Consider the following 23872-nt stretch of genomic DNA (forward strand, 5'->3'; position numbering starts at 1 on the left):
TTTCGATAGCAGCCATGCTAATGGCTGTGAGGTGGTTTACATTTAATGTGATTATTGATGTGTTTGGATTTAACTCTGTCATTTTATTTGATCTTTCCTGTTTGCCTCTTTTTTATTTCACTGTTTCCCCTTTCTTGGAGTCTTTTGGATGATTTAAATATGGTTTTGTGTATCATTTTAAGGTATCTGTTGGTAAAGGGCTTTGCAGATATGATTAAGGGTTATGAGACGGGGCAGTTATTCTGGATTATCTGAGGGAGCCCAGTGTCATCACAAGGGTACTTATAGGAGGGAGGCAGGACAATCAGAGTCAGGAAGAGGGAAGGTGATGACAGAAGCAGAGGTTGGAGTGACGTGTTCTGAAGATGGTGGAAGGGGCCGTGAACCAAGGAATGTAGGCAGCCTCTAGAAGCTGAAATAGGCAAGGGAAAAGGTTCTTCTCTGGAGCTCCAGGAAGGAACACATGTCTGTTGACACCTTGATTTTAGCTCATGAAGGCCCATTTTTGACTTCTGACCTCCAGAATCATAGGTAGTACTTTTGATTTATCCTAATCCACTAAGTTTACAGTAATTTTTTACGGCAACAATAGGAAAATGATCCAACTCTACAGGGCACCACCCAGGGAGAGGCCTGGCTGGGATTTCACACCTTCTGCCCTGTCGATTTGGGTCTGTTCTATGCGTGTGCAGCTCGGGATTTCATACAATTTAAAGGGCCTCATTCTCCTGCTCCCTCCTGTTTGAGATCTTCTCCCACACTCTTGGGTTCCCAAGAGCTCCCTTTCCTGGTGGTCTGGCTGGAAAGAGAGGTGGTCTGGCTAAAGGGATATGCCCATTATCATTGTCATAGCTGCCATGGGTTTAGGTCTGGAGAGTCTGGAAAGAGCGTTTTTTCTTCTGAGATTCTGGTTGCCCTGGAGTGTGATCTGGGACATAGAGGAGATTAAAGGCAAACCCGGAATTCACCACTGTGTGGGTCATTGTGTGAGTGCTGTGTTTCCTGCCCAGTTCACCTGCTTTATGTATTTTTCAGAGTCCTTAGGTAATTGCTTATGTCTTTTGTCCAGGACTTCTGATTGTAATCAGTGGGAGAGAAAGAGTAGAGTGTGCCTACCGAATCGTAACCAGAACCAGAAATTCTTTCATTTGTTACTTTAAGAAATTTCCTGCCTTTTTTCCCTCCTGTTTGTCATAAGCCATTACCTAATGTTTTTTAACTTTTATGTTCTTTCCACTTTAGTGTACATTTCTAATGTGATTTTTTTCTAATTCTAATCTTCTCTGTATCATTCCAATTTTAGTATATATGCTGCTGAAGCAAGCACTCTAATTCTTCCTGAGTTATTTCATATCCTTTGTGAGTTTTTCTAATTCTGGTTTATATGGTTCTTTCATTCTTCTATTATTGTTTTGTGTCCTTTGGCTTATTTTGAAATAGTAGGTCAGAATTTTCATGTATTTTGTAGGCATGCCTTTCTGGAGGACTTTTATTGCCTATAGGGGGTAGCCTCCTCCTTTTACAGTTTTTTCTTATAATACACTTATATGGGGTTTTTCCCTCAGTCCTTTTGTTTTTCACTTTTATATGAAATTTTCTTGAACTTTTAGAAGGAAGCCTGAATTTCACAGTCCTAGAGCTCTCTCTTCTGTTATTTTTCTGAAGAGTTTATAAGGATTTATTTATTTATTTATTTGACAGAGAGAGAGAGAGAGAGAGACCACAAGTAGGCGGCGGGGGTGGGGGTGGGGGTGGGGCAGGCTCCCTGCTGAGCAGAGAGCCCAATGTGGGGCTTGATCCCAGGACCCTGGGATCATGACCTAAGCCAAAGGCAGAGGCCTTAACCCACTGAGCCACCCAGGCGCCCCTCTGAACAGTTTAAATATAGGACTGCTTAATTTCTGAAATCTCTTGATTTTGTTCCCCTACCCTGCTTTTATCTGGGTCTCTCCTTTATCCCTGTGAGGTTCGGTTGAGACTGTCCCTAGTAGCTTTGTCGTATGGGGTGTGGTCCTGAAAGGGGGTTTTGGCATATTGGTTTTGAGGATTCATGAGGCTTATATTTACCACGGAAGCCTTGCCCTCCCCTGAGGACCGGAGTTTGCAAGGCTTCTCGGCTCAGGTACCCTCAACTCTGCCCCCAGCTCTCCAGCGAGTGAGTGTCTGTGGCTGTTCTTAATTCCATTAGATGCCCACGGCCCACTTCCTCACATACGGACCGTGGTCTCATGGGTATTAGTAGTTTGGTCCTACCCACTTGGGATTGGGAGTTCCGGACATTCCTTGTCACTTAGTTTTGTTTTAGATGTTATCCATGAGTCTGTGAATTTTTTCATCATGGTTTCTCTGTTTTTAATGGGCTCTTCAGAAAGATTAAAAAAAAAAAAAAAGAAAAGAAAACAAGAACAAACTATACAGCCATTGCCACCACCCTCCACCTCGGTGGTTTTTATGCAGAGTGATGATCCGGTGCTAAGAGTGAGGGGTTCTAAGTAGGAAACGTAAGGTGGAGAGGTGAAGGTTTGTAGTAGTCACTGATGGAAGTAGGGAGCTCTTTAGGAATGATGAGAATAAGGTGAGTTCACAGGTGAGGGTGGGCACTGAGTCACGGCACCAGCCTACGTGAATGTGTGTTTTTTCCCCTTGTAGCTGTCACCCCAGATGAAGCCTCAGAGGAGGCTGATAGCTGGGTTAGGATTACAATTAGGATTGTAATTTTGCCTTGTTGGTCTCATTGAAGGACTAGAATATTAGGTGGTTGAGATATCTTTGGGGGGAGGAATTCCATTCCTGGGTATGTGTAGATGTGAAACCAGGGTAGGGCTGCTAACTTGGGAGACAATGGAAAGGATCTAAGAGCTGAAAATCTGTAGTGAAACTAGAGCAAATACATAAGGGGAACCATGTGAATGTGTGAGATGGAGACTGTTGTCAGAGCCAGAGTTGATTTCTTAGGGAAAACAGATACAGGTTAAAAAAAGAAGAGCCTAGTATCAGGTGGCATTTCATGTATTTGATCCCTGCAAGTTACCGAATGCTCTGGAATTTCCAATTCCTCAACAAATGGCGAATCAGTAGGCATTACCCTAAAATTGTCACAGGAGCTTGAGAGCCACAAGTAAAACCACAGGCTTAAGAAAACTTTAGAACTCTTAATAAAAAACACATGAGTAGTCTGAGCCATGTGTCTGTGGCTATCTACACAGAGCACAGAGCTCTTCTGGTGTTCCCATTATGGTAACAAAGCAAAATTAATTTTGGTATGATAATGAGATAGCGTTATTTCTAAACATTGCATATAGTTACTTTGCTTATAGCATAAAGTTCCTTGGGAAAGTGTTAGAAATTAGTTACAAATTTCTATTTTAGCATTTTAATGAGTGCAAAGTATTTTAACAAGACTTTGCAACAAAATATCCCTTTAAAAAGAAATGTGACAATCCACAAGTGGCATTATACTTAGTATATTACTGAAATAAAGGTTATTTGTGGTGTGAAGTCTCAAATTACTTCACATATTTAAAGGAAACATCAGTAAGCTGTCAGTTCTGTAGTTTACCAGAGTTTAATAAGGAAAATTTTTTAATAAGATTATGTTTAAAATGGAGTTGGTTGCAAAGAAAGGAGTAATTGCCTATCACACTATTAAAAAATCAGTTTCACATCTTTGGAATGTTTCTTTACACTAATTTCCACATTGTTTGAACTTATATATATATTTATATATATATACACACAGAATCAAAAGCAAAAGATCATCAAAAGCACTTCTTTTTCCCCACATGCTCAAGATTTTAAAGCTGGAATTGGATGGAAATGTATCTCATTATTAACACAAATGTTAATCTAAACACCTATTAAATAGAATTTTTTTGTTTTAATAGATTTTAATGAGAATACTGGAATTAATGTGAAAGTTTTTGTATTTTTGGTGTTGATGGGACAAGTGATTGACTTCTCTGTTGCCTGATTCTGATGCTGTCAGTCCCCTTGTTGAGAAGATTGTCATGTTGTTCAAAATAAAGAAATTAATAAAGTACAGAATGCCCGAGAATCTTTTCTAGAAATTGTCAGGTCACACATTTGCAACTATCCCTGGATATGTTTTAGTTGTATAGAGAGGTTATAGTGTTATTGTTTATTTCAATCTTTTTATAATACAGCATAAGAGATGCTGGAGTCTTTTTGGCAGTAAGAAAGAAACATATTTGGAAAAAGGATTTGTTGACTTTAAAGAATACTGATCTAACATGTAAAAATGTATCTATTTTAAGAAATACTTTGAGAATGCTAAATCAGAATTTAGAATTTAAATGCTTCCGAATCTTTCATAATATTACCTTTACCTTCTCTTGTGCATCTTTCAAAGATGAGGGTCAGATGTACTGACCCCAGAACCCCATTGGCTGTTTGAGCTTTTGTTTATTTGAGAGAGTGGGTGTGAGCATGCGCATGCGTGGGGGTGGGGAGGGAGAGCGAGAGCTGGAGAGAGAGAGAGCTAGAGAGAGAGAGAGAGAGAGAGAATCCTCAGCAGGCTTCACACCCAGGGCTCAGTCTCACGACCCTGAGATAATGACCTGAGTCAAAACCAAGAGTCAGATGCTTACCAATTGAGCTACCCAGGGGGCTCCTTGTATCATAATTTCAGAAGAGAAGAAAAGTTTTCTAGATTTTGGGGGTGAGGTGGGGGCAATTTGTGGCCAAATAAGTTCGGAAAACACTACCTACGTATCTACTTTAGTAAAATTGGAGTGAATGTTAGTCTGTTTTTTGACCCTGAGAAGTTCTGTAGCATTTCCCAAATTTATTTAATCTCATCACCTTGCACAGTATACAAAAGTTTATAGCAGCATTATTCTTAATGGTTAAATGTGGAAGCAACCCGTGTCCATCAGCTGATGAATGGGCAAGCAACATATATCCATTTAAAAAAATTATAAGTAATCTCTGCCCAACGTGGGGCTTGAATTCACGACCCTGAGGTCAAGAGTCTCATTCTCTATCTACTGAGCAGGTATATTAAATGGATAGATATAAAAATTGATACATTTGGGGGCGCCTGGATGGCTCAGTTGGTAGAGAATGAGAATGAAGAACTGATACACACTACAACACAAGTGAGTCCTGAGAACATTATGCTAAGCGAAAGCAGCCAGAGACAGGAGACTGTGTATTTTATGATTCCATTTGTATGATGTGTCCCTAATAGGCTCAGTCCTAGAAACAGAAAGTAGATTAGTGGTTACCACACACCACGCTGGGGAAGCGGAAGGTGACTGCTCATGGACTCGGGTTTCTTTTTGCGATGGTGAAAATATTCTGCAGTTAGGTAGTAGGAATGTTAGCTCCACTCTGTGAATATACTAAAAGCCACTGAATTGTATACGTGAGAAGAGTGACTTTTATCATACGTGAGTTATATGTCAGAGAAGCTGTTATTTTAAAAGTAACCATAAGAAAGACGCTATAGCAACAACTAAGGAGAGAAGTCATGAGGGCTTAAAATAAGGTAGTGGGATGGAGAGGTACGAGAGCATGGAGGGGTGAGCTGGAGAGTCCCAGAGACTGATTTTTACCAGCAAGGATGCAGAGTCCCTGGGCTGAAGCCCTGAGGAGACAGGCTGGTGCATCCCTCGGCGCACAGGTCTGCACTGGCAGTGGCTAGCTTCCCTGAGAGTGAAGCTCTATGCTCATGGCAAATAACGCTTTAGCAAGAACTGTCGCTTCTTTAGTCACCTGTAGACCACAGGGATGGCTAAAGCAGTGCACAGGATCATAGTCTTGCCTTTCTACTTCCATAACTCAAAACATTTTTCTTGCTGCCAGTAGAGTTTGAGTCACCCGGCCATCACTACTCAGGCTGCGGTGCCCCGGGGGGGAGGCGAGAGGGCATGGCCCTCACCTGCCGACAACACAGCCTCATATGACCGAGTGCGATCCACTTAAAGGCTGTCCTCACCTTTCATGAGGAAAGACACTCGAGTGACTTGTCAAGTGTTACATAGTGGGCAACAGAGCCCCATGGGTTTATAGATTTGCGAAGGTAAGCACAGATTTTTGGATTGTGTTGACTTTTGCCAGCCAGTGGTAAAGGCAGACTTCTTGGAGTTGGCTTCCCATTCTCGTCAGCCCCTTGACCCAGGCGGGGGAACACTTTAACCTACCTCTGGGGCGCCAAGGTCCTGATATGCCCTTTATAACCGAGGATGGTGCAGCCAATACCCGGGCTGTTGTTCCCTCTTCTTCACTCTCCCAGTCCAGAGTTGTAAGTCAGCAAGAATGTTAGGAACCCCTTAAGAGTCCACTACAGAGTGGAGGCTCACAGGAGGAGTTTCAAATGAGGCAGCAATGGCTGGTCTCATATCTTACCTCAGTGGACTCTTTCCCTCCCCCAGAGCCATTTCCTGTGTGAAGCCAAAGCCTTCAGCGGAGGAGCCCGTGTGTTGCTGAGATTCTTACCGGGCAAAGGGGAAACTGCTTCCCAAGAGGACCACGTCTAACACGGAGCAGCTCGTCTGCCATATCTGCAGAATTCTTTTTCTCAGTACAGATTTCTGGGGGAGCTTCGAGAGGAGGAAAGAGTCTTAGTCTTGGAGTCATCAGAGCTGTGTAACTCTAGGCAGCCTTGGAGAGGGCGTGTGAGGTAGCACCGGCCCTCTGCGGTCTCACTGAGCCGGGTTCCGGTGCCAGGTGCCTCGGACCGGCCCTGTTTCATGTCTGGAACCTGCGCAGCAGGGATCGTCATCTGCAGGACTGTTTAGAGGACGTGATAACGTACGGAGAGCACTTGGGGTGTGGTGTGACTGTTCCTGCATACGGGCCACTTAACTTTTCTAAGATTGTTTCTTCTTCAAGAGTGAAGATGATGCCCTGGGGTTCTTAGGGTAGTTGAGGGGATCAAATGAGATAAGCATGCAATTAGGTTATACCAAGATTTGATTGAGATTTAATTAGAAAAGCCCTTCACAAGGTTCTTGGTAACCCATTCCAGAGTTTAGCACTAATATGTTTATCCTCACGTTGCACTGGAATTTTTCCTTCCTTATTACTGTCCTTTTTATCTTGCTTGGCCTTCCAAGAACCCAAAGAATTTCGTTTGTTTCATGAAAATCTTCATGCACTGAAAGATATATTTCATTCACCCCCAGGATTTAGGTTTAAAAAATAATGATCCTGATGATTACTGCAACTTTCTCATCTGTAATTCTTTGCTTCTTTTTTCTAAACTCTTTCTAACTTTTCCATTGCTTCTGGTGGCCAAAATGAGAAATGATCTTTGAGAATTTCTTGGACTAAAATATAGGGGAGAGTTTACTTTCTATCCTCAGTTCCCCATTAAAATATCTGTATCTTTTCTTATGAAACTAACATCTATTTATATACATTTGGGAGAAGAGGGAAGGAAAATTGCCCACAGTTGTGTCAGTACAACTAATAGTTTTATGACTGCACATCTGGTTATTTTTATATACATATTTTATGTATCTTTGTAGCTTATATATCTTTATACATATCTTACATAATCGCAATCATACAAATAGGCATCTTACAGTTTATATTGCTGCTTGTCTGTAGCACCTAGCTTGTAGAATTGTAAGGATTCAGTGCTTCAAGTGCTTAGCACAGTGTCTGGCATAAAGTTAGTGTCAGTAGGTGGGAGCTGGTGACGTTTCCTGATGGGTGCCCAGAAGTGGACTTACTGGGTCAGATACCTTTTAGACTCTGGATACATGGCACCTGCCACACTGCTTTCTAGAAGCCATTTCAGTTCCTCAAGCTCTTGGTAGTAAAGAGTTTCTCTGCTCCTCGTCAACACTTGGAGCTCCCCCAGCATCTCCCTGCTTTGTTTTTGGGTTTGGGAAGCTAATTTAGTAGGTGGAGATAATACCTTGTTATTGAAGTGTCATTATTTCATAATTACCGATGTTGAACTTGTCTCGCATTTACTAGCAATGTTTCCTCTAACAGGGTCTGTCTACGACCTATTTAACAACCAGAATCACTGAATGTTTTCTTATTGAATTACGTGGGCTCTTTAATAAAGATAATACTCCTTTGTCATATGGACTGCAAACATTTTTCCTGACTGTTTTCTTCTTATTTTGGTTATGATTTTTTTTTTTTTAATTCACACATGCACGCTCACACGCACACACAGACAATGGGATCCATCTCCTCTGTGCCTGACCCTTGCCAGGTCTGAGTAGTAGCTTCAGTCCAACAAGAGAGACTCCTCCCATGTTACACGGGCTCCGGATAGAACGTGGTGAAAGTACACAGACTCTTCCTAGGCCCAGAGAACACATTTCCCTTGATTTGGGGAAAGAGCTAACAAAGCTATTGCTCGGTTCTTATAACAGGTTATAATTTCAGCTCTTCCTGATTGGAATCTTCTACACGTTCTCCATCGTCTCCTCTAGGATGGCGTTTCTGGAGATAGCATTGCAGATATTTATTTGGCAAGGGTCTGGTCAAGCATCACAGGCTTCAGCTGAGTCCTCTGAAGAGCTCCCACTCCCCCCATCCTGATCTACCTTCTTCACATGTTTTCTTGAAGATGACGCTAGGTCTTAGTGAGATTTGGGGACTGAGGGTGGGGGGCTCTTCACATGGATGAAATGCTGGTGAATCTCCCTTCTCCTACTACCCTGTTAAATGGAAACTTCTTTCCCTGCAAGAGAGCGAGCAATCCTACCTGCTCTCCAGGGAAGCCTTGTGTGCATATCCTTAGTGGAGCAAAGTCAGTCTGCATGTTCCCTTGCTAAGGAGTTCTGTCCTTTCTCATCCTCAAGGTCTGCACTAAAGTCTCTGGAACAGAGCCCAGACGGCTGAGGGGTGAGAGCAGGAGCTGGCCTCCACGGGGTTTCTCGTCACTGTGGCCAGGATGGTGGCACACAAAGGCATTCCAGTGGCTTCTGAGTCTAGATCTATAAATATATTTATTATAATATAACAAGAACTTAACAATAAACATATACTATGTACAATACCATTACAGAGAACCCTGTTTTATATCATTCACAGAAATAGCCAGTTTTGCTCCAGTGTGATCAATGAGGAGAGAAACGGAATTTCAATGTCATCTGTGTTGAGCCTTGCTGACCACTAACACCTCCTTTGGAGGCAGACGCACACCGACGCTAACGTTAGCCCTGCCCCAGGCAGTTGGGAATTTGTGCTCCAGTCCTCGGGTTCACACTTGCACCCTGTTTGACATAAATACTTTAAATGACATACAATGTATGTAGTTTTGTGCTTATTACTTTTTAAAAGAATAAATAATATTAAAAACTGCATAACGAAGCTCGGTATCTTGTCCAAGTGGGAGCCACACTTGTAGTGCTAGAAGTCGATGGCCGACGCGAGAATTGGAGTTTTGTGTCGTCAAATACCGGAAGATGGAACGCACGTCCTGTCCTTTTTCTCCTTAGAAATGGGTTTCTATCGTGAAATGACGGCAAGTTGACTTCCCGGATAGAAAAATGGTCAATGCGTATTTGGTACCAACTTCACCTAAATAGCGCAGTGGCGGCGGCTCTCTTCTTGCCCTGCAATGGAAACTGATCACCGCGTGAGGTTTGAGGGTCTGAGGACTGGCAGGAAGGCCTCTGTGTCGTGAGCCACGGTGTGACCTCCCTCCTGGCTTCCCTTTCTCTGGTTAATACGCTACGGGAAGAGGGCTTCTGCTCACGCCCCTCGGGCCTTGGCTGACATGGCGCGTCTACAAAGGTTGTCCCCATCCTGAGAGCTCTTGAGGCAGGTGCCTTAATATATAGCTATAAATATCAAAAATAGTCTCCTGTGCTTTGTAGACATTTATTCTCCCTCCCTCCCTCCTGCCCTTCCCACCCGGCCTGGGTCCTCAGCTTTACCTCATGGAGGGAGCCAGAACTGGTTTCCTTCTAGAACAGAATCTTCTTCGACGCCGCCTCCATGAGGCACAGCTCTTCATGGGGCTGTCTGGGAGTTACATTTTTTTAAAAATAAAACGGGGGCCCTCACCCCCACCCAGGAGAGATCCTCTATTCTGCACATAGAAAAAAATTAGAGCAAATGCCCCACTCTGACACTACCTACAAAGGGCTTTGGGAATTCCCGCATGATCTTCTCATGGCCTCCTCCTCCTCTCGGTACTTAAAAATAGCCTTTTTGTTTATCAAGAAAATGCCTTGGAAATCTAAATAATTCATATCGGACAAGAGAAAGCTAGCACAGTCACCTGTCCCTCTTCAGCAAAAACACGGTAGAAAAACCTGTGAAGGACAAAGCTTCTCCCAGCTGTCCCTCGGCGGCCCCCACACGGCCGCCCCAGCCGTGTCTGGCTCGGCACAGTGGGGTCGGGGGTGGGGGGCTGGACCTCTCTTCCGGCCCAGCGCGGGCCAGGGGCCTCCTAGACCTTGTGCCGCTCACACAGTATTGTCCCTTTTCTTCTCTCGGCCACGGAAAAGTGTAGATTGGTTAAAAAAAAAAAGTAGGAATCAAAGTGATAAGGACACTTTGATCTGATTCCAAGAGAGCCTGACACCTACTATTGTCACAGGATAATTGATCTATGGTGGTTTAGGGATCAAGCTTGCTCTGCCCGAAGGGAAAAAATCAGCTTCTCTCTCCCAGTTGAAAAATATGTGAAACTCTATTGCACGGGGCAGAGCGAGCACCTCCGCTCAGAGCAAGTGTGTTTGCAGGCGCGCCCTGGCCCAGCTGCTCGGATGGTTGTGGCTCCTGCCGCGCGGGGCGCTCGGCCCCCATTTCCCCCAAAGGCGAGGATGATTTTCTACATTCAATGTAGAGAGTATTCCAAATGTTTAGCGCAGTGATTCCCTTGATTGTGTCTATCAGCCTCTTACGGGTGTTGCTGAACATGGGTCGTTGTGAGTTGCATTGGCCTCACCGGACTTGACCAGTCTCGGCTCGGGCTTTCTGCGGACGTCAGCCGCTTTGAATGTATTTCTTGATGACGACGCAGCCGTGTCTGAACACGGGGCAGGGCATGTGGGGCAGGAGGGCCCACGTGTTGGTCGCGGGCTCGTAGGCTTCCATGTTGCCCAGGGCAGGCCCCTCGCTGCTAACGATGCCGCCCGTGGCATAGATCTTGCCATCAAGCACCACGGCGCTGTGGGGGAAAGCGGGGAGAGGGTTAGCCTTTTCACGCCCCCCTTGGGCCTGGAGCTGGATGCTTAATACCCCGTCCCGGGGCGGGCGGCCTCCCTGCTCCCCCTTTTCGAAAGGTGTAAGGGATCTCAAGGTTTGCCTCTCTGCCCCATGACCCGAGCAGCCGCGGGAAGACAGTCTTCTCTCTAGGGCCGGTCAGGGATGCTGTGTGTTTGCGGCCCTCCCAGCCGTGGGGGACACCCCGGGACCTGCCGGACCCCCGAAAGGTGGCTGGGAGCACAGTCTCATGTACAGGCCCTCGATTCTGTTCACTGAGCGGCACCGTGTGTTGCCCGAACAGAGAGGCTTCGTCCGGCTCCATTCAGCTAGAGAACACAGCTCACCAGGATGATGGCAGACAGGAGAGAGAGGAGCTAAGTCCTAACTGAACGCTGACTCCTTGACTGGGACATTCAGACTCCAAGCTCCCCGCTGGGATTGTGGAGCAGGGTGGCCTGGTGGTGCTGCCCACCAGTGACTGCTGGGCCGGCGTCCTCTCCGCGGGGTGGTTGCCATGGCAGCCCGGGATGCTGAACCGGTTCCATGCTTCTCCCATGGCGAGAGCACCACACCCTGCTCCCATCTGCCCTTCCTGTCTTCCTGCATCTTGGCTACACTGTCCCACGCCCAGCTAGATCCATGCACCTGGCCCCCCGGTCCTCATGCATTTTCGCTAACGGCCCTGTCTTCTTCACTGTCCCCTGAAGCTGAACAGATACCCTTGCGAAGTTGCCACCGCTCTCTGCAGTTCTGAGCCTGGAACGGAACGTGCCAGGCTAGACATCTTACCTGAAGTTTCCAGCCTTCTGCCCTCTAGTTGCCTGCCCCCTGGGGCCCTCAGATTCTCCCTTGGTGGCACATTTCCCCCCTGCTTCTCTTGCCAGACCCAGCTTACGTCTTCTCACAGGCATTAAGTCTTTCTGGGCCCAATTCGAGTTTCCGATGAGGCATGCAAGTCTTCCCCACAGGTGGTGCCCAAAGGCCAGTCTGAGGCCAGTGTGGTCAGAGTGGCTCGTATGCACCCCTGTCGGGAGTATGCGATGGGAGGGTAAGGCCCGAGAACTGTCAAACCTTCCCGCTCATAGGAACTTAGTGGGTATCTAGTTCAACTGTCTGCCTCATCAGTAGGAGAACTGCCCCAGGGGGCGGACGTTGCTTGTCCAAGGTCCGAGGACAAGTTAGCAGTAGGCTATAGCTCTTTAGCTCTGCTGTGCGAGCAGCGGGGGCTCGGACTGAGGGTTCCGTGATTACCTCTGCATGGGCACAAGAGGTCTTCAGGAAAGATCCACTATGCAAATGTCAAATATAGGGTTTCTGGGACCCCTTTTTATTTCCTTGTTCTTCTTAGTCTGGGAAAAAGCTGGGGCTGGAAAAGCAGAGGCTGCTGTCTCACTGCCCAAGCTGGTTAATTCTCCCGGGCCACAGGGCCAGGCAGACCGGGAACCAAGCCATACCCTGACCTCTACTCTCTCTTCCCGTGGATGGTGGTCTGGGTGTGTTTCTGCCCTGTCAGCTTTGAGACTCCAAGGCAGCCAGGCCTCGTACCACTCCCTGGATCGGGGGTCAGAGCGTCCCTTGGGAGGCCACTTGTCCCATGTAAGTTGCTTCACAGGTGAGACCTGGCACTACCTCCTGTCTGTGATGGGGCAGGGGGTCCTGGGGGACAGCTGTCCTATACCCGGAGAAGGTGTGGCCGCAAGGACCTGGGGCAGGTCCCTGTATGAAGCCCTCCGTTTCTGGCTTGGAGACGGGTCAGCTGGGGCCGCTGGGTGGGGCCTGTAGTCGGAGGGCACTGCTGCGCTTGCTATCGGACGGCGGGCGGCCGTTCTGGTCCTCCGACCGTTCCTGTCGGCTTCCCCTCCCCGCCCTCCTCCCTCCCTCCCCTGGCAGAGCTCCCGCGGCCCTCACCTGCAGAACTGCCGGGAGTGATTCATGTTTGGGCCGGCCTTAATGTTCCCTTTCTCGGGGTCGTAGATGGTGGTGGCTCTGGCATACGCCCCGCCCAGGATGAAAACGAAGCCATTGAGGGTGACCGCCGGAGCGTACTTGTTGTCTGCGAGGAGAGCAGAGCAGGCAGGTCAGGGCATTTCTTCTCGGCCTCCCCCTCTCCACCCCTTCCTTCACCAGGAAGGCCTCCAGAGGACGGGCTCTGGCAGAGGACGGCTCCACCATCAGCCGTTAAACCCCAGGACAAGGCACAGGCCCAAGGGGGCACCCGGCACACAGACCAGCTTACCTGTCGCCCAGGCAAGTGGAATCCGAGGCTCTGCCGGGCCTGGCGGCTTGCCTCCCCCTCCCCGCCCCCAGACTGGGGTCTGCAGAACACGGGGCTTAGCGGGCCTTCTGGGCTTGGGACACTGAGACGAAGCTAACGGTGAGATGGGGGGGAGCGGAGGGCTGCTTCTCACCGATCATCGGGGACTCGATAAAGCTCCACGTGTTGGTCTGTGGAACGTAAGACTGGAGGACCCCCGCAGCTCTGCCCGCCTCGTTTACGCCACCGAACACGTAGATCTTGCCGCCGCACACCGTGGCTGCCGCAGAGTGCACGGCCTTGGGCAGAGGGGCCACGGCCTCCCATTGGTTGGTGATGGTGTCGTACCTGGGGAGAGAGGAGAACGAGAGCCCAACGTCAGCGGTGGGCCTTGTGCAGGGCAGCGGACATGGTGGGGGGCGCCAGCATCTGCTTCCTGACCTTGGCATCACTAGCACAGCCCAAGACCCCACACATCTGGGGGTACTGGGGATGAATCACTCAAGGCCACCTGGGATCTGGCCCAGCCTGGCCTTCGCAGCTGTCCTCCTGACCTCAGGGGACTCTTGTTCGCCTGCCGCAACCTCTACGCAGTTTCTTGTCTCCTTTCCTTCGCCCACCCAGGGCTCCCCAGCTTCTAGGCCCCTTCAGCCTTCTCTGTCCAGCTCATTCCTCCCTTTTTTGCCCGACAGGGCTGCACCGAGCATTTGCTGTACATGCAGGCTCTGGGCTGGAAACTGGGGGAACAGTGGGCTGGACCAGGGAGGGACAAGAGGAAGAGGAGACGGAAGGAGAGGCGGACTGGCGGGTTCAGTCGTTAGCTGATGTTGCCGCGAAGGAAGGCAGAGTTACCCAGGACGACTCAGGGTCTCTGGTGTGGGAAACTGGAAGGAGGGAGCACTACTAAGGGGACAGGGAGTTGAGGTTGGGGAGTCTGGAGGAGAGAGATGATTTCAGTTTTATTCATGGGGAGTTTACAGGACCCGTGGTAACCAACTGGGGATGTGTGGGCGGGGGGGCGGGCAGCAGTGGACGTGCGGCCTACGTATTCAGCGTTGGGATCATGGGCACAGAGATGGAAGCTGGAGGTCAGAGAGTACACAGGCAGCGTGTGGGCGAGAATAAGGCTGAGGACACTCGGGGGGAAACCCTGGCCTTTAAGCGGGGAGCTAAGGGGGGGTCCTCGGAAGAGTGGCAACACCGCACAGGACACAGCTCCGTGGGTGGGGGATGTGATGGGGGTTCAAGGAGTCCCCAACAGGTTCCTGGAGGTCCTGTCAAGGACACTTTAAGTGGAATGGGGAGTGCAGAGCTATTTCTGTATCAAGGAGTGAATGGGAAGGGAGGCAGTGGACACGACAGGTAGAGACTTCTTGTGGATGAAACTCAGCTGGGAAAAGGGGCAGAGAAGGTGGAACCTGGAAAGGTCTACGGAGCTAAGAGATGGCTTTCCTTGGTGCGTGCTGATAAATGTCTAAAAACAAGCTCCCCAGGGAAAAAGACCTGCTAGGCAACACTTGCTGCTTTCTGTGATGTGAACCCTCTCTCGGCCGATTTCAAGCTACCAATGGCACAGGGAACGTGGCACCAGGAAGAGAGGCGCTGCAGCGTACTGCTAGATGGAATCCCCACCATATACAGACACAGCAGACATGTCTAACCTCCAGAGCACAGATTGTACAGAATATAGAAAAAAAAAAAAAAAAGGAAAGGGTAGTGGTGAGTTTTGAGTATGGGTTACCTTTTTTTTTCATATAATTTATTTAGTTCTAAGTTTATACGATTTCATTTTTAGTAAGACCTGTAACTAACAACTGGCTTGCAGAGTGCCTAAAAAAGGTACCAGTCAGGTCTCAGGAGCCAGTATGAATGAGCTCCAGGGCACCACGGCTTTTGTTTTCATTTTAGGGGGAGAGGTTTACTTGTGTTTACAGACTGGAGCCCAAATGGATAAAGAAAGATTAAATATAGACGAAAAAGAGGGGAGAGCTGATAGAAGGAGGCTTTTGGTGGGGGATGCAGGTTGCATCCAGAGCGGAGAGGGAGGTGGTGTCCACTCGGGCATGAGAGAGGAAGGCAAGGATGGCGTGAGCGTCGGGCAGGAGCAATGGCGGGGAGAGGAGAGACGTCTCGCCGGATGACGTCACCAGCTCTGTGAAGCAGAGTCAGTGTTGGCGGGATATCGGTGTCCATGGGATAAGATCCTTGCTGGGGGAGGAGGAGATGACAAACACAAGTTCTTGAGAGCGGGCAAAACTGCTGACAAGGGGCCTGCGGCACGAAGGACCCAGTAGACGTCGGAAGACTTCAGTCTGGAGTGGGGCCAATCTACAAGACGGTGGAATTTTCTCTGCCAGCGCTCAGCCCCCGAGGGAAGGCACAGAGAAGGGGCAGAGTTATAGGACTGCAGAGACCTGTGGCACACGTATGGCAGGACAAAGCAAGAGCACGGGGAAGCGACAGAATGTGCAGAATGTGAGTACCAGACAAAGCGGCGACAAAAATGACCACAGGGAGCCGCTGAGAGGGACAGACTTGGGATCTAACAGACCGGCCAAGGACCTGGGGTGTCTGAGGTCTTCCTGGGCACGTTTTGGGTCTCTGTTCTCGGCAACTCTGTCAACTGTCCCCGCGGGGCTGCGCTCACAAGCACTCACTCTGGACCTTCTCCTTGGTGGCCCTTCTCCCACTCACCACATGGCTCTTTCGCCTGTCCTGGACTCTGGGCAGGGGCCTCCCCCGTGGGCTGGCTTTTTGCCAGTCCACCTTTCCAGGGAAGCTTGTGGGGCCCGCTTTTCCTCATGAGGCTCCTTGGGGGCAGGAGCCATAACAAGGTCATGGCTTAGTGATCCAGAAGCTGGCCTCTCCCAGCCGGTGCCCTGGGCCCTGAGACAGGGAGGAGGGGATAGCGGGGACACGTCCAGCTCTGTGCCTGTCAAGACTCAGGATCTGAGAAGAGGCTGAGGTACCTTACGGGGCAGTAGGGGCTGATTCCATTAAGTCCCGGACGAATGATATGTGGCCAGTAGGCAACGGAGTAAGTGTCTTTTTGGACAGTGTCAGAAGTTCAGATGTGTTTTTTTTTAGCCAATATGGCAGAGATCCAAAGAGCTCCTGCAGAAGGAGCTGGTGACAGTGGAAGATTATGTGGCTGTTAGTCTTCAGGCTTTCGGTATAATGGCACATTCCGCCAAATGCGAATTTCCCGAGAGCTTGTTATTCCAGGTGGCTGATTGCCAAGCCACAAGCCCTCCGTCAGCTCAATCTGTCAGCTTCCTGCTCGAGAAGGATATGCTAATGACATGCAAATGACCCTGTGGAGTGAGGCACTCTGCTATCATTTATCCGGTAACCACAGCTAGTGCAATATATTGCTAGGAAGTATTAGACCCAGTTATTTATATAATGATATAATACAGGTTTGTCTGTTGCACTGTTGTTTTAATCTATAATTATATAATCTTGCTCTATTCCTGTAATACAGTAATGTAATATAATTATAATGTACCATATATCTCATTCATTATCAATATAAGAGCAATTTGTACCATTAGTGCCTCCTGGGGAACAAAGCACCCTCGTGTCTGTCCCCATTACCCTGACCTTCTTGTCACCCTGAATTCTCATCATTGCCACCATGTGGCGCAGAAATTACTTGCCCGAAGGGGCTGCAGCTATGTTCCTCGGGAGGCAGTGGGCGTCCCCTCTGCCTGCGTCCTCCACCCCACCTGCGGGCACACCACCCAGGGGTCTTCAGGTCCGCGTCCTGTCCCTGCAAGCACAGCCGCCAGATACCAGAGGGCTGAAGGGCTCAGGGCACCTTGTTATCCTGGGCGGCTCCCCCATTTACCAAGGTTCCCAGGCTGGTCTTGCTCACACGATGACCTGGCTGGTATTTCTTAGAGGCACGAAGGCCCATTCCCCCAGGAAAGGCCAGTAGAGGCTGCTACCGGGCCTTCGAGAGTTGCTCCCGAGCCCCAGGGAAGCAGAGTCTGTCCCTCCTCTTGGTGCATTTGATCCTCGAACAAATCCCTGTATCTATCAACAAGTATAAGTTTGCAAAATGAGTAATCAGCATCTTAGGAGATTAAAAATAGCTGACAAAAGCAAGACAGGATGACAGATCTAGCTCAGTTTACTCCTACATAGAAAACGTCTCCTTTTTCATGTGTTTATTACTGGATGACAAACGGCTGGAAGGTGGTGCTTCTGGAAGCCCTGGGACGGGAGGGCCGTGCTGCGGGCCCCACTGAGGGCCGTCAGCATCAGGGCTGACCCAGGTTCGGCAGCACTGTTAATATCCTCATAATCACACAGGGATTCCCCATTAACTCCAAATCAATATGACAATTAGATGTCGTTACTGAGCCATCTCTAGGCTCCACTTGGGGGAGTTAAAAGCCCACAGTGAACATCCAGAGCTTGTCTCACTCTGAAACTATCTTTGCTGTAACATTTGTCAAGTGTCCAATTAGCCACCGAGGGAAAAATACAAATTGAGGGGTACGTGTGGGTCCACAGGCAAAATGTTGTCACATGGGAAGTTGTGCTTTCTGTGACAGCTGATGACGTGGGCCAAGGGTGGTGGGCAAGCAGCAGGACAGGATGTGGAGAAGAGGCTCCCGTGATCTCAGCAGCGCCCTCCTGGGGCTGGGACCTGGGGCCAGCTCAGCCTAACTTGCCCCTCTCGGGGGCACTAGTTTCTCCAAACGCGGGACTGCTCTGAGGTCCCCCTTGCTCGCTGCTGACTCACTGGTCTTTCTGAGTTCTCCCCGTGTCTTCTCCCCCAGGTGTCCATTCTCGGCAAGAATGGTCTCCAGCTCAAAGGGGAAGATGGAGTATTTCCACCCTGAGAAGGGCCCATCTCAGCCTGTGGCCGCCCCCCCCGCCCCCACCCCAGGGTCTATCCCTGATCCCGACCCTCCGTGGCCAGTTGTCAGTGGGCCTCAGGGAGGAGGCCAGCCCGGGACTTCCAGCAGAGGGCAGGCTCACACACACTGTTCTCCAGCCCATTGCTTTGTGTCTGTTTCTGGAGAATTCTAGAAGGTTGGCCAGCCCTGCGTGCAGTGACCATTCCCGGTGTTGAAAGCAGCTTTCCCGGGATGGGTGGGAAAGACGGAGGAAGGGGCTCCCCGATGTGGCAGGGACGTGGAGGCCTGGCCGGCCTGGCCATGGACGCAGCATCCTCCCCCTGGGCTGTCGGCTGCAGCCTTGCCCTACACCCCCTGCCAGTCTCTGGGCTGGTACCTCCAGTCCTGGGGCACCTCCTAGATGTCTGGTGAGACCAGCCAAGCCCACAGTGGGTCTCTTGCCTCCAGCTTGTCTGACCCCTGAATGGGACAAGAGTGCCTCATCTCAGCGGTGGCAGCTGTCATCCTTCCTGCTGCACTCTCACCGTCCTCACTCCTCCCTCTTTGCTGTGTTTGAAGAGCCCGCGACTGTCACCTTATAAATGTCCTTTCCCCTTGGCCCCAGCTGGGTGGGTGCTCGCGGGAGGAGGAACACGATCTTAGCTTCTGTCACCGTGGCTTACCTCTCCACGTGGTCCACGTTGCCTGCCACACCGAGTCCCCCGAGGGTGTAAATCTTCCCGTCGTAGACGAGGCTGTTGTGCCGACAGCGGGGGACCGTCATTCTGGAGACGAGGTTCCAGTTATCGAGCAGGGACATGTAGCACCAGACATCGGCCAGCGTCACCCCCGATTCCATGCCCCCTGCAGGCAGTACGGGTGCAGAGAGCGGGCGGGAGTGAGGATGAGCCGGAGGACAGGTGGGGAGAGAAGCTTTCACCTACAAAGTGGCCCTTTCCGGGCTCTGGCTTTCCTTAGCCCTGGTGTGGGGAGAGGAGCCCCCCGGGAAGTCTGTGTTCGGCCCCCAGCCCAGCCCTGCGGGGCCTCACCTGAGAGGTAGATGTTGTCCCCGGCACTCACTACGCTGAAGAACTCTCGGTCGTAGAAAGGCAGCGAGGCCAGGGGGTACCACTTGTTGTTCTGCGGGTTCCAGCAGGTGACGGCCACCAGGGAGCGCTGGGTCATCCCCACCATCTGACGGCCCCCAACCAGCACTATGACCTCGGCCACACCTGCAGGGACACCGATGCCCAGCCTTCGGACACAACCCCACGCTGTGGGCCGCCGCGCCTGGCGCCTCTTGGGGAACGGGGTGGAACACGGCCCAGAGTCGGGCTGACCCCACAGCACCTGCGTTTGGGGAGTGGGGGGCCCGTCCCTCAGTACCTGCTGAGAGGCGGGGCCGGGTTCGGGGCGTCTGCATCTCCTGGCGGGCGTGGGGCAGCATGTGGTAGCGCTTGGCTTCGTTGACCAGGTCCCGACACGCTTCTGACGACTTGATGAGCTCCTCGTTGTCCACCACGTTGAGCAGATAGCTGGGGTGGATGAAGGGGAGGCGGACCACGGCCAGGAGCTCCGCCGCGTACTGCGGGGTCAGGGAGACACAGGGTGAGTGAGATTATACGGTCGAGCCGCCTCTGGGCTCTGAGTCGTACTGGGAAGAAAGGAAGGATGGGCGGGGTATGGTCCCACATGGAAAACTCCAGTCTGTGTCTGGTCGGACAGTGTAGACATGGCTTACCCTGGCCTAGAGAGTGATGGGGGGCCTCCCATCAGCCAGAGGCGAGGACTGGGGGAGGTCGGGTGTGCTGCAGCTGAGCCCGGGGCAAACCATCCATTCAGCTCTCCAGCACCTCATTCCTGCCTCCTCCCAGGACCTGGGGCTCGGCTTCACCGCAGGCTGCAGGGGTCTGAAATGGGGCTCCTGAGCCCCGAAGACGTATACATGGGGCAGGAAGTCAGGAACAGGTGGGAGAGCCCAGGAAGGCTGAGAGTGACCACAAGGCCTGCAAGTCACACCCGTCGGAGCCTGCGTCTCCCCAATACCTAGAGACCCCTTGAGTGGCCTCCCACGGCCCAGACGGGCACCTGGACTCTTTCACCTGCACTGAAGGCTTTTCACGAACTGACTGGGACCCCCTCCTGCCTGGCAAACTCTTTGCTCACCACTGCAGCAAACAGTTGGCGACATTCCTAACGGCAGGAGTGCGGGTAAGGCCGGTAAGCCCCGGTCCCCGAGCTTCGGGGGCACACGGTGAAAATGCAGGTGAGGGGACGATCCGTTAGGAGAAGGCGCTAGCGGGGCCCCGAGGAGGAGTCTGCTTTGGAGTTTTGGGGTGCAGGTGGGAGGCTTCCCAGAGCGGACGCCATCTGAGCTGGGAGTGGAAGGACTGCCGGTTTCTCCAGGCCTCCGGGGGAGAGGAGGGAGGACGCCCGAAGCACAGGCAGAGGTGTCGGAGCGTGACGGAGAAGGGTGCATCTGGGGGCTTCTACGGAGCTTATTCTCGGGTGCCCGAGGTCTTTGTTGGGGGGTGTAGCGGACAGGGGAGATGACGCTGCAGAGGTGAGGGAGACCAGAGCCCGACCGCCCCTATGCCTTGCCTGCCGGGGCTAGTGTGCTGGGTCCCGCAGGGGGCGTGTCGGAGCTCACGAGGGGCTTTCCACAAAGAAATTACACGGTCACGTGTGTTCTTTAGGAAGACTGCTCGCTCGGGCCGCACGGTGGGACTGATGTGGAGTGGGGGAGACAGAAGGCAGGGCAGCCACCTCAGCAATGCCGGTGAGATGAGGGACCTGAACGCGGAGAGGAAGTCGGCCCTCCCGGGAGGGAATAAGGAGGCAAAGTGACAGCCGCGTGCGGCCCTAATGGACATGGAAAGGATGCGAGGGATCCAGGCTTCTGTTTTGGGTAATGGGCAGAACTGAAGGGAGGAACACAAGATGTATTGCTTTGGGGGTGTATGAATTAGAGGGGCTTGGGGGACCCTGGTCACGGGCGTGTCATAGACAATCGAAGACAGAGCGCTAGGCCCGAGACCCAGGTGTGGGGGCTGTGGCGGACGCAGTCACTACTACAGCTGTCCTGCCCGACTGCCTGCCTCCCTCCACCAGTGACCCCTGCCTCCTCCCCACCTGATCGGAGGACCCTCTCCTCTTGGGTTCAGCGGCCGGGCCCCGGTGGAGCGCCCCATCCTGCTGATCCCAGCGCCTGGCCGTCCTTCCCTCCCTTGTGCCGCTTCTCGCTCCCCATGCAATGAAGTACCCTTGCCATTTGCACTCGCTGCCTGGGTGTTCCGGGCCCTGGCCTTCCTGACTCTGACCTCGCCTTTCCGGCTCTCCAGGTGGCCTCTGAGCCCTCCTGAAGCTACCTGTGTCTGCACTCACTGCTGGGGGCCCCTCGCGCGTTAGAATCAAGGCAGTTCCACTCTGAGCAAGGCCTTCCGCCAGCGCTTTCTGCCCCAGAGATCCCGCTGGGGTGTGACAGCTTTCCGGTGATCCGGACGCCCCACCGGGGGACCCGGCCCTCCTTTCCTTCTGCCCTGGATTCTGGCTCCGATTTCTCCAGCTGTCCCCTCTGAGGGCCTCGCCTTCCCTCCTGTGACGTGTGCAGTGGCTTCCCAGCCCCAGCATGGTTTCCACGGCTCCTCCTGCCGGGGCTGAGCTCACAGGAGGCCCAGAGCACCGGCTTCTCCCTGCAGGCCCTGCGGCCTCTGGCTGGTCTCAGTCTCCTTCAGGTGCAATGCCAGCCCTGGGACCCCCGGGTGACTGACTTCTCGTCTCTCCTCCCTCTCTTCACCTCTCTGCAGCCTACAGGAATGGCTCTGGCCTCCCTCTGCCCAGGCCTATTGGCTCCTTTGAGCTCCCACTGATGGTCAGACCAGGAAGTCCTGCTTCCTCCACCTCCGTTCAACCTGGCTCCTGACGCCAGGGGGAAGGGGCAAGCGGGGTGGGTGGGGTGTTACCTGTGCCCGGGACACGGGGTCCTTCTTGATCCATTTGATGACAGTCTCATACACTAGCTCCTCGGCCTTGGTGTTGAGGCTGTCATTGGAGATGTAGGCGATGAAGTCATCCTTGGAGATGCTGAGGATCTCCTCCTGGGCCGCCACCTCAGGGAAGATCTGCAGCGCGAAGGCCTTGGCCATGTGGTAGAGCTCACTGCACTGCATGGCCTCGGCCATGGCCAGGACCCCCAGGCAGTTGCTGGCCGTCAGCTGCTTCTCTGGGGGCAAGAGCATAGGTCCACTGACCGCAGGGCCCTGGAAGGGTGGCCCTCTGTTCCTATCACCTGACACTCTGGATCCCTCTCGGAGCCCACATCCTTCTTGTGACTTGCCTTCAGCATCCGGGGTCCCCGCATCCCTGGGGCTGTGGATTGACCCTCTGGGTTTTCCTCTGCCCCGATGCACACTGCCTCCCCCGGGGCCTCGCTCCACTCCGGCAGATCCCACCAGAGGGACTGAGAGTGTGAGGCCTGGAGCGTCAGTGCCAGGCCTGGCGTTCCCTCAGGGCTGTGGGCCTCAGAGCTTGGGCCTGGGCTGGGGGCGAGGGTCGTGTGGAGACTGACAGTGTCTTCTAGTACTGTGACAGGCTCCCACTTTAGGATCACCCCAGCAGTAACTCCCCTCACAGGCCCACCGGCCACCTCCCACGGGCCTCAGCCTCACCCATCCTGGCCTCTAGGCCTGGCAACAGTCTAGCAGGCTCTCCTGAGGTCTGGCTAATGGTTATTCTAGCCTAGATGTGTTTGGGTCTGTGCCAGGATACAGTTGTTTGAATTTTCTTTTTCTTTCTTTCTTTCTGTTTTTTTTTTTTTTTTAAGAATTTATTTATTTATTTGACAGAGAGATGGAGAGTACAAGTAGGCAGAGTAGCAGGCAGAGGGAGAGGGAGAAGCAGGCTCTCCGCTGAGCAGAGAGCCCGATGTGGGGCTTGATGCCAGGATCTCAGGATCATGACCTGAGTCAAAGGCAGATGCTTAACCCCCTGAGCCACCCAGTGGGCCCATCCGCGCCATTCCCTCCAGGCAACCCATGCCCCCCTGCCCGGACTCACCGAGAAAGGACACACAGACTTTGCAGAAGGTGTGGAACTGGAACTTGCTGGCCGCCTCCAGCAGCGTCTTGGCGTTGGCGGAGTCGATGACCAGGGAGCCCGTGTACACAAACTCCAGCAGCAGCTCGAGGACGTCGGCCTGCAGGTTGGACAGGACGAGCTCCAGCTTCTCCCGGCCGCACTGGCTGCCATCTGGCGCCGACCTAGGCACAGAGACCAGGGTGTCCCTTACCTGCCGCCCTGCGGCCACGGCGCCGCCTCCTCACAGGGCTACATCTCTCTGCACGCCTCGGTCACGCCCTTCATTTTAGGACTCAAGGGACACAGCAATGACACACCTGAACCTAACGGCCTGACACAGGATCTGAAAGAGAAGAGTCTGACCAGAGATGCCCAAAAGAACAGAAAACCCTGCTTATCACTACTTGGCATGTCCATGCAAAAAAAGATGCAAATCAAGAAGCATGAGCTGTGGGTGGGGGCAAGGACCGGGACTGGCCTCAAAGGGAAACAATACGGCTCCGCCCTGAAGCTGGCTCCTGTGTCCCGGCCTGGGGGGGTG

General features: G+C 51.9%; 1 protein-coding gene across 1 annotated transcript in view; it reads right to left on the bottom strand.

Annotated features, from left to right (window-relative positions):
• Positions 1 to 8131: 8131 nt before the first annotated feature.
• The window catches only part of KLHL29 (kelch like family member 29), a 140029-nt gene continuing 124288 nt past the window's right edge, over positions 8132 to 23872 (bottom strand). The window contains exons 5-12 of the mRNA XM_080812942.1: positions 23311 to 23513; positions 22218 to 22477; positions 19642 to 19840; positions 19305 to 19487; positions 18939 to 19119; positions 13560 to 13753; positions 13060 to 13204; positions 8132 to 11113 (exon numbers count right to left, since the gene is read on the bottom strand). Coding sequence (XP_080669068.1) covers positions 10930 to 11113; positions 13060 to 13204; positions 13560 to 13753; positions 18939 to 19119; positions 19305 to 19487; positions 19642 to 19840; positions 22218 to 22477; positions 23311 to 23513 — 1549 coding nt within the window. The 3' untranslated portion in view covers positions 8132 to 10929. The remainder of the gene's footprint in view (positions 11114 to 13059; positions 13205 to 13559; positions 13754 to 18938; positions 19120 to 19304; positions 19488 to 19641; positions 19841 to 22217; positions 22478 to 23310; positions 23514 to 23872) is intronic.

Source organism: Martes martes (assembly GCF_963455335.1).
Source record: "Martes martes genome assembly, chromosome: 9".
NCBI classification, from domain to species: domain Eukaryota; kingdom Metazoa; phylum Chordata; class Mammalia; order Carnivora; family Mustelidae; genus Martes; species Martes martes.